Source organism: Muscardinus avellanarius (assembly GCF_963383645.1).
Source record: "Muscardinus avellanarius genome assembly, chromosome: 21".
In the NCBI taxonomy this organism is placed as follows: Eukaryota; Metazoa; Chordata; class Mammalia; order Rodentia; family Gliridae; genus Muscardinus; species Muscardinus avellanarius.
The window spans coordinates 3,122,501-3,133,278 of record NC_137807.1 but is presented as its reverse complement, the minus strand read 5'-3'; the positions used below and the strand labels follow the sequence as shown (position 1 = coordinate 3,133,278).

The window sequence follows — 10,778 nt, the reverse complement described above, 5'->3', positions numbered from 1 at the left end:
TATATTTTTTTTATTTGGAAACAGGGTCTCTTAAGCCAGCAAGGCTGGCTTCGAACCTGCGTGATCCTCCTATCTCTGGATCCGAAGCGCGGGGATTACAAGTGTGTGCTAGCACACTCGGCATGTAATTGCAGTTTTTCTGAGGCTGAAACAGTTATATATTGATGAAGCGAGGGGTTGTGCATCATTAAAAAGGGGCTGTGTCTCAGAGGTAGAGTGCCCTTGAGTACAGTCTCCAGAATAGGAAAGGGGGGGGATGCAAATTGATGTTAAATTTGTCTTTGTAGCCGGGAATGGTGGCGCATGCTTGTAATCCCAGCATTCAGGAGGCTGAGACTGGAGAATCCTGGTTTGTGGGCAGCCTCAGCTAATATTAGTGTGGCCTTTCACAACTCAGTAAAACCTGGTTTCAAAATAATAAAAATAGGGCTGAGGGTGTAGTTCGGAGATAAAATGCCCTGGGTTCCATACACGGTACCGAAAAAAAAAAAAAAAAAACTGGGTCTTTGTGTTCTTTTGTAACAGACAATGCAGATCTTCGTGAAGACCCTGACCGGCAAGACCATCACCCTCGAGGTCGAGCCCAGTGACACCATCGAGAACGTCAAGGCCAAGATCCAGGACAAGGAAGGCATCCCCCCAGACCAGCAGAGGCTGATCTTTGCCGGCAAACAGCTGGAAGATGGACGCACCCTGTCCGACTACAACATCCAGAAGGAGTCCACCCTGCACCTGGTGCTGCGTCTCCGGGGTGGAATGCAGATCTTCGTGAAGACCCTGACCGGCAAGACCATCACCCTCGAGGTCGAGCCCAGTGACACCATCGAGAACGTCAAGGCCAAGATCCAGGACAAGGAAGGCATCCCCCCAGACCAGCAGAGGCTGATCTTTGCCGGCAAACAGCTGGAAGATGGACGCACCCTGTCCGACTACAACATCCAGAAGGAGTCCACCCTGCACCTGGTGCTGCGTCTCCGGGGTGGAATGCAGATCTTCGTGAAGACCCTGACCGGCAAGACCATCACCCTCGAGGTCGAGCCCAGTGACACCATCGAGAACGTCAAGGCCAAGATCCAGGACAAGGAAGGCATCCCCCCAGACCAGCAGAGGCTGATCTTTGCCGGCAAACAGCTGGAAGATGGACGCACCCTGTCCGACTACAACATCCAGAAGGAGTCCACCCTGCACCTGGTGCTGCGTCTCCGGGGTGGAATGCAGATCTTCGTGAAGACCCTGACCGGCAAGACCATCACCCTCGAGGTCGAGCCCAGTGACACCATCGAGAACGTCAAGGCCAAGATCCAGGACAAGGAAGGCATCCCCCCAGACCAGCAGAGGCTGATCTTTGCCGGCAAACAGCTGGAAGATGGACGCACCCTGTCCGACTACAACATCCAGAAGGAGTCCACCCTGCACCTGGTGCTGCGTCTCCGGGGTGGAATGCAGATCTTCGTGAAGACCCTGACCGGCAAGACCATCACCCTCGAGGTCGAGCCCAGTGACACCATCGAGAACGTCAAGGCCAAGATCCAGGACAAGGAAGGCATCCCCCCAGACCAGCAGAGGCTGATCTTTGCCGGCAAACAGCTGGAAGATGGACGCACCCTGTCCGACTACAACATCCAGAAGGAGTCCACCCTGCACCTGGTGCTGCGTCTCAGGGGTGGAATGCAGATCTTCGTGAAGACCCTGACCGGCAAGACCATCACCCTCGAGGTCGAGCCCAGTGACACCATCGAGAACGTCAAGGCCAAGATCCAGGACAAGGAAGGCATCCCCCCAGACCAGCAGAGGCTGATCTTTGCCGGCAAACAGCTGGAAGATGGACGCACCCTGTCCGACTACAACATCCAGAAGGAGTCCACCCTGCACCTGGTGCTGCGTCTCAGGGGTGGAATGCAGATCTTCGTGAAGACCCTGACCGGCAAGACCATCACCCTCGAGGTCGAGCCCAGTGACACCATCGAGAACGTCAAGGCCAAGATCCAGGACAAGGAAGGCATCCCCCCAGACCAGCAGAGGCTGATCTTTGCCGGCAAACAGCTGGAAGATGGACGCACCCTGTCCGACTACAACATCCAGAAGGAGTCCACCCTGCACCTGGTGCTGCGTCTCCGGGGTGGAATGCAGATCTTCGTGAAGACCCTGACCGGCAAGACCATCACCCTCGAGGTCGAGCCCAGTGACACCATCGAGAACGTCAAGGCCAAGATCCAGGACAAGGAAGGCATCCCCCCAGACCAGCAGAGGCTGATCTTTGCCGGCAAACAGCTGGAAGATGGACGCACCCTGTCCGACTACAACATCCAGAAGGAGTCCACCCTGCACCTGGTGCTGCGTCTCCGGGGTGGAATGCAGATCTTCGTGAAGACCCTGACCGGCAAGACCATCACCCTCGAGGTCGAGCCCAGTGACACCATCGAGAACGTCAAGGCCAAGATCCAGGACAAGGAAGGCATCCCCCCAGACCAGCAGAGGCTGATCTTTGCCGGCAAACAGCTGGAAGATGGACGCACCCTGTCCGACTACAACATCCAGAAGGAGTCCACCCTGCACCTGGTGCTGCGTCTCCGGGGTGGAATGCAGATCTTCGTGAAGACCCTGACCGGCAAGACCATCACCCTCGAGGTCGAGCCCAGTGACACCATCGAGAACGTCAAGGCCAAGATCCAGGACAAGGAAGGCATCCCCCCAGACCAGCAGAGGCTGATCTTTGCCGGCAAACAGCTGGAAGATGGACGCACCCTGTCTGACTACAACATCCAGAAGGAGTCCACCCTGCACTTGGTGCTGCGTCTCAGAGGCGGGATGCAGATATTTATGACTGGCATGGCCATCATCCTTGAGGTCGAGTCCAGTGACACCATCGAAAACATCAAGGTCAAGATCCAAGATGAGGCATCTCCTCAGACCAGCAGAGGCTGATCTTTGCCGGCAAACAGCTGGAAGATGGACGCCCCCGTCTGACAATATCATCCAGGAGTCGTCCACCCTGCACTTGATCCTGCGCTTTGAGGGGAGGTGTTTCCCCTCTCCTAAGCTTTTGACAATTTCGTTGCACTTTCAATAAAGTTCTTGCATTCCACATAGTGTTTTTGTGTATGTGTTCTTCAGCACTAAGATGCATTAGGTTTGATGTATCCAGTTTCTGTGGTAAAGCTGTGAGGTAAGAACAGGTGAGTACAATGTGTTTTTTGTTTTTTTGTGTTTTTTTTTTAATGTTCTTTTGAGTTGGTGAATAGGCAGCATTGAGCACATTGAAGCGCACTGTCTTGCTCAGGGGCCTGCACTTGGTCACTGAGACGATGTCGCCAATCTGGACGTCACTGAAGGGGACAAGTGCATGGACATGTCTTTTGACGCTTCTCAAAGTGGTTGTACTTGCAGATATAGTGGAAATAGTTGAGCAGATGACAGTGGTCCTCTGCATCCTCATCTTCACTGCACCTGACAGTACGCCCTCTGATGGAAACATTACCAGTGAAGGGGCATTTTTTGTCCATGTGGGGGGCCTGGGGCCTCTTTGGGTGCCTTGAAGTCCAGACCAATGTAGAATTGAGGGAGCTTCCCTTGCCAGTTTTTCCCAGAAGGACCCTCTTGTTTTGAAAGATGGTTGTCTGTTTTTGGTAGGCACAGGCTGTCTGGATGCCTCCCAAGGTGGTTGTTTTTTAATTTGGAAACAAGGTCTCTTAAGCCAGCAAGGCTGGCTTCAAACCTGCACGATCCTGTTTCCGCCTCCCAAGCTGGAGGATTACAAGCGTGCGCCACCACTCCAGGCCACAGGGTGGTTTTAAATAGTACTGGGTATAGAGCCTGGTGTGGTGGTGCATGCTTATAATCCCAGCATTTAGAAGGCTGACAGGATTGCGATTCATGGCCCACCTCAGCTATTTAGGCCATTTGCAACTCAGACTGTTTCAAAATAAAGAATAAAAATAGGGTTGGGGGTGTGTAGAATGCCCATTGGTTCCATTTTATTTCTGAAATACTAGGGAAGGGTAGTGTTAAGGTGTTGAGCAGAAATGTAGCTGCATATATCAGATTAAGCTGCATAGAAGGCCAACCACATAAGTAGCTTTAGGATGTCCGCAAACCGCGATTATCCTGTCTCAGCCTCCCAAGTGCTGGGATTCCAAGCTTGTGTCACCATGCTCAGCTTATTTTTGAAAGTTTCACTGAGTTGCAGAGGGCCTCGCTAAGTAGCTGAGGCTGTCTGTGAACCATGATCCTCTGGTCTCTGCCTCCAGCGTGCCCACCACGCCCGGCTCTCTCTATCTTGAAATGGTCTCAGAAGGGTGTGCTTATGCACGTCTCTAATCCTAGTACTTGAAAGACTGAGACAGGAGGCTCACAGGTTTGAGGACAGCCTTGGCAAGTAGACCTATCACCCTAGTGAGATCCTGTTTCAAAACAGAGTAGGAAAACAAAAAGGCTGAGAGTAGATTGGAGGTGGAAGGCTCCTGAGTTCCATCCCAGCACCAACAAATTAAAAAGTTCTCAGCCGGGTGTGGTGGCGCACGCTTGTAATCCCCGTGCTTGGGAGGTGGAGACAGGAGGATCGTGCAGGTTCTAAGCCAGCCTCAGCTATTTAGTGAGGCTCTCAGCAACTCAGTGAGACCCTGTTTCCAAATAGGTCTGGGAGTGTAGCTTGGAGGTAGAAAGCCCCTGGGTTCCACCCCATCACCACCAAGAAAAAGTTCTCACTTAAGTTGCTGAGGGTGTCGCTGAGTTGCCAAGGCTGGCCTCGAACCTGTGATCCTGTCTCAGCTTCCCAAATTAATTTTTCTTTTGCGATACTGAGGCTTGAACCCAGGGGCATTCTAACTTGAGCTACATTCCCATCTTTCTTTATTTTTGGTAGTACTGGGGGTAGAACCCAGAGGCTTTCTACCTCTAGGCTATACTCCCAGACCTATTTTCTATTTTATTTGGAAACAGGGTCTCACTAAGTTGCTGAGAGCCTCACTAAGTAGCCGAGGCTGGCCGCCAACCTGCATATACAAGCAATTATGAGTACTTTTAGAAAAGGCCGTATACTGGTCTGTGCAGCCTGGTCCACACCTGGCTTTTTCCATACAGTTTGTGGTGCTGGGGCCTTCCACCTCCAAGCTACACCACCGAATCTTTTTTTTTTTTTTTTTTTTTTGCAGTACTGGAAATTGAACCCAGGGGCATTCTACCTCTGAGCTAGCCACCATGCCCACCCTAGATTTATAATTTTTTTTTTTTTTTGGTGGTACTGGGGGTGGAACCTAGGGGCTTTTCTACCTCCAGGCTACACCCCCAGACCTATTTTATACTTTATTTGGAAACAGGGTCTCACTAAGTTGCTCAGAGCCTCACTCAGTAGCTGAGGCTGGTTTCGAACCTGTGCGATCCTCCTGTCTCAGCCTCCCAAAGTGCTGGGATTACAAGCGTGCGCCACCACGCCCTGCTTCCTAGATATTTTTTCATTTTAATTTTTAAAAAGAATTTTGTGGCACTGGGATTTGAACCCAAGGTCATTCTACCTCCGAGCTACACCCCCAGCCTTATTTTTATTCTGAAACAGGGTCTTCCTCAGTTGATCAGAGTCTCACTACTTGCTGAAGCTGACCTCCAACCTGGGATCCTCCTGTCTCAGCCTCCCAAGCACTGAGATTACAGGTGTGTGTCATCATGCCAGGTGAATGAACACTGTAAGGATTTGTTTATGAAGACGTGGTTTTGTGATTCTTTTTCTGTGGTGGTGGTAGTGGTGTTGAGGACTGAATTCAGGGACATTCCACCTCCAAGCTAGATTCCCAGCCCTTTTTACTTTAAAACAGCCTTGCTAAATTGTCTCAAACGTTCCAAGTACTGGGGTTATAGGCAGTACCACCATGTCCAGCTTTATGAGTGAAGAAAAATACAGGGTTTCTATTTGTATAAAGAGTTACTTTTCAGGCACCAGCATTGGGGAGGCTGAGACTAGAGGATCCAGGGAGCATCCAGATTCGAGGACAGCCGGTTTGAGGACAGCCTCAGCTGCTCAGGCTCTTTGCAACTTAAGTGAGGCCTTGTTACAAAATAAGGAACAAAAAAATAGGGCCGGGGTTATAGTTTGAGGTAGAATGCCCCTGGATGCTATTCCCCCCCAAAAAAGGTGTTACTTTTGTTCTTTGCCTGACAGTACAGCAAATCCTCACCAGGTGTTAAGTTGGGCCTACTCCGTGTATGTGGTTAGCAGGTTGGAAGCACCTTTTACCTAAAAGTCCCATCTAGGCCGGGCTCCGTGCACACACCTGTGGTCCCGGTACTTGGAGGCTGAGACAAGAGGATTGAATGTGCGAGGACAGCCTCAGCAACCAAGCGAGACCCTGTTTCAAAATGGAGCCGGGCGTGGTGGCGCGCACTTGTCATCCCAGCATTTGGGAGGCTGAGACTGGATTACCGTTCGCGGACAGCCTCAGTTACTTAGGCCCTTTGCAACTCAGTGAGACCGTTTCAAAATAAAGAATAAAAAATAGGGCAGGGGCTGTAGCTCAGAGGTCAAATGCCCCTGGTTCTACCCTCAGACCCGCAAAAAAAAAAAAAAAAAAAAAGGCTGAGGATGTAGCTCAAAGGTGGACTGTTCAATTCCCAGTACAGGAAAAAAAAAAAAAAAAAGCTTGGCGTGGTGACACACGCTTGTCATCCCAGCATTGGGGGGGGGGGGCTGAGACAGGAGGACCGTAGGTTCAAGGACACCCTCAGCTACTTAGGCCCTCAGCTACTTAGGCCCTGTTTCAAAACAAAGAATAGCTGTGTGTGGTGGCGCACACTTGTAATCCCAGTGCTTGGGAAGCTGAGACAGGAGAATCGCGCAGGTTTGAAGCCAGCCTCAGCTACTTAGGCTCTCAGCAACTTTTGTTTCTAAATAAAATATAAAATAGGCCTGGGAGTATAGCCCAGAGGTAGAAATCCCCTGGATTTCATCCCCAGTACAAAAAAAAAAAAAAAAAAAAATCTGGGCATGGTGGCACACACTTGTAATCTCAGCATTCGGGAGGCTGAGACAGGAGGACTCACGGACAGTCTAGGCTGCTTAGTGAAGCCCTTGGCAACTCAGACCCCATTTGAAAATAAAGAATACGATATAGGGCTGGGGGTATATCTTGGAGGTAGAATGCCCCTGGTTCCATCCCAAGCCCCACAAAAAGGCCAGCCATTTTAGCATGCAGTGTTTTTTGGGCCAAAGGACAAACTACTGTGACATGTTAGTCTAGGTTAAGAATGGAGCCTGGCGCCCCCGTGTGGCTGTGGTTGGCCAAGCAATCGTGTTGCTTTTACCTTTGCATTCTTCCTAGAGGGGTTGGCCTACTTGGCAGTAGGAGTGAATTTTCTTTATTATTTTTATTTTCATTTTATTTATTTTTTTGGTGGTACTGGGGGTGGAAGTAGAAAGAGGTTTTCTACTTCCAGGCTATACTCCCAGACCTATCTTATATTTTATTTGGAAACAGGGTCTCACTGAGTTGCTGAGAGCCTCACTAAGTAGCTGAGGCTGGCTTCGAACCTGTGCGATCCTCCTGTCTCAGCCTCCCAAGCGCGGGGATTACAAGCGTGTACCCCACGCCCGGCTATTTTTTTATTTTAGTACTTGGGACTGAAACCAGAAGCATTCTACCTCTGAGCTACGCTTACAGCCTTATTTTGCTTTTTATTTTATTTATTTATTTATTTATTTATTTATTTATTTATTTATTTTGCGGGTTTGGGAATGGATCCCAGGGGCATTCGACCTCCGAGCTACACCCCCTGCCCAATTTTTTATTCTTTATTTTGAAACCGGATCTCACTGAGTTGCAGAGGGCCTCACTAAGTAGCTGAGGCTGTCCGCGAACTGTGATCCTCCAGGTCTCAGCCTCCCGAATGCTGGGATGACAAGCGTGCGCCACCACGCCCGGCTTGCTTTTTATTTTATTTATTTACTTTTTGCGGGTCTGGGGATGGAACCCAGGGGCATTTGACCTCCGAGCTACACCCACTTCCATATTTTTTATTCTTTATTTGAAAACAGAATCTCACTAAGTTGTGGAGGGCCTCACTAATTAGCTGAGACTATCCACGAACCACGATCCTCCAGTCTCAGCCTCCTGAATGCTGGCATTGTAAGCGTACGCCACCATGCCTGGCTTATTTTGCTATTTATTTGTTGATTGATTGATTGATTGAACTGGAGGTAGAACCCAGGGGCTTTCTACCTCCGTGCTACTCCCAGACCTATTTTATACTTTATTTGGAAACGGTCTCCCTAAGTTGCTGAGAGCCTCACTAAGTAGCTGAGGCTGGCTTTGAACCTGTGCGATCCTCCTGTCTCAGCCTCCTAAGCACTGGGATTACAAACGTGCGACACCACGCCCAGCTTTATTTTGCTTTTTAATTGTCTCAGCCTCTCAAATACTGGGATTTCAACTGTGCATCACCACACCCAGCTTTATTTTATATTTTGAAGAAGGGCTTCACTAAGCTGTTGAGGATGGCCTTGAACCTGTGATCCTTCTGTCTCAGCCTCCCTCATGCTGGTATTATAGGTATGCACCAAAAAACCCAACTGTGAACTAAACTAATACCAGGTAATCATGTTGGGGAATAGTGAGTTTCCAGTACATTTAAAAAGGCAATGGGCGCGGTGGCGCACGCTTGTCATCCCAGCGTTCGGGAGGCTGAGACAGGAGGATCATGGTTCCTGGCCAGCCTCAGCTACTTAGGCCCTTTGCAAATCAGTGAGACCCTCTTTCAAAAAAAAATAAAGAACCTGGGTGTGGTGGCGCACGCTTGTAATCCCTCCACGCTGAGACCGGAGGATCACACAGGTTCAAAGCCAGCCTCAGCTACTTAGTGAGGCTCTCAGCAACTTATTTCCAAGTAAGCATAAAACAGGTCTGGGGGTATAGCCCGGAGGTAGAAAATCCCCTGAGTTCCACCCCAGTACCACAAAAAATAAAAATAAAAACTTAAAAAGTAGGGCTGGAGGTATAGCTTGGAGGTAGAATGCTCCTGGGTTTCATCCCCAGTACCGTAAAAAAAAAAAAGTCAAGGGTGGCTTAGCATGGTGGCACAGGCTTGTAATCCCAGTACTTGAGAGGCTGAGACAGGAGGACTGCAGGTCGAGGACAGCCTCAGCAAGTAGTGAGACTCTCTTCCACCTAGAGAAGGCCCTGTTTCCAAATAAAAATAAAATAGGCCTGGGGGTATAGCTCTGAGGTAGAATGCCCCTGAGTTCAATTCTCAGTGCCCCCCCCACAAAATTCCAGGGGTAGCTTTTTACTGAAAAAGAAAGAAAAAAAAAGGCTGGGGGTGTAGCTCAGTGGTAGAGGTCCTTGAATTCAGCCCCCAGACCCCCCCCTCTCACACACACACACACACACACACACACACACACACACACAGTACAATAAAAACTTAAGTTGTATCTTGATGAGTTGCTACTTGGGACATATTTTTGGTAAATGTCATTCCTTAGTCAAAGCTGTGCTGAGCCCGCTGTCTGAGGCCGCTCCCAGTAAGAGAAACCCAGCCCGCCGGCCTGAGCAGCAGGCCCCGCGAGCCCCGAGGAGACACCAGCGTGCAGGCTCCGCCCCTCGCACCGTGGCCGAGCTTCTGGATGCCACGCCGACCTGACGAGGGTCAGAGGAAGGAAAGTAGCCCCTGTCCCGCGGCTCTTAGGAGCAAGGTCTCTGGCAGAGGTCCTCACAGCTGGCGGCGTGGTCCCATGGCCATTCTAAGCTTATATATTTATTTGCAGTCCTGGGGGATGGAACCCAGGGGCATTCTACCTCCGAGTTACACCCCCTGCCCTATTTTTTACTCTTTATTTTGAAACAGGGTCTCATTGAGTTGCAGAGGGCCTCACTAAGTAGCTGAGGCTGTCCGCGAACCACCATCCTCCGGTCTCAGCCTCCCGAATGCTGGGATGACAAGTGTGCGCCACCACGCCAAGCTAAGTGTATTCTTATATAGACAGAGTGTGCATGCATATAATATATGTAATGAGTATGAGCCTTTTTTGAGACAGGGTGTTTCTACATTGCCAGACTGGCCTTGGCTCAAGTGACGCTCCTGTGAGCAGAGCTGGGCTCCAGGTGCGCGCCTCTACACCTGACCTTTGAAAGAGAAGCATCTTGAGGGCCGGCCCAGCAGCCATATGCATTTTAAACTTAAACTTTGTAGGATTATCTCCCAAAGAGGTTACACAAATTTTACCCTTGCCCAGATATGGTGATCAGATCTCGAATTCCAGTACTTAGACGAAAATCACAGGTTCAAAGCCAGCCTCAGCAACTTAGTCAGACCCTGTTTCCAAATAAAAAATAAAAAGAGCTGGGGATGTAGCCCTGAGTAGAATGCCCCTGGGTTCCATCCCCAGTGACAACCGAAAGAGCCCTGTAATCCACAGCAGTGGATGCCCCACTCCCTAGCCAGAACGGAGCGTCTCAGACTTTGAGCCATCCTTATCTGCTAGGTGAATCATGCCATCCCATGAGAGCTTTATGTGAAACATTACCTCGTGTGGGCCGGGTGTGGTGGCACATGCCAGCAAGCCCAGTCTTGGGGAGGCTGAGACCGGAGGATCGCAGGTAGGCAGCCAGTCTCAGCAACTTAGCGAGACCTCAGCAGCTTATATGAGACCGTGTTTCCAAATAAAAATGAAATCAGGCTGGGGGTGTAGCTCAGAGGGAGAACGGCCCTGAGTTCCATCCCCAGGACCTCACCCACAACAGAAGGCCCTTCCGTGGCTCTCGAACATGAAGGGCTCTCGAATGATTCCCTTGGCA

General features: G+C 50.2%; 1 protein-coding gene across 1 annotated transcript; it reads left to right on the top strand.

The window, feature by feature from the left end:
• Positions 1–499: 499 nt before the first annotated feature.
• On the top strand, positions 500–2,925 carry UBC (ubiquitin C; the record flags this gene model as incomplete). The annotated part of the gene is made up of 1 exon (XM_080717602.1): positions 500–2,925. Exon 1 carries the CDS (start codon positions 529–531, stop codon positions 2,923–2,925), a length of 2,397 nt encoding a protein of 798 aa, XP_080573728.1. The 5' UTR covers positions 500–528.
• Between the last annotated feature and the right edge of the window lie 7,853 nt (positions 2,926–10,778).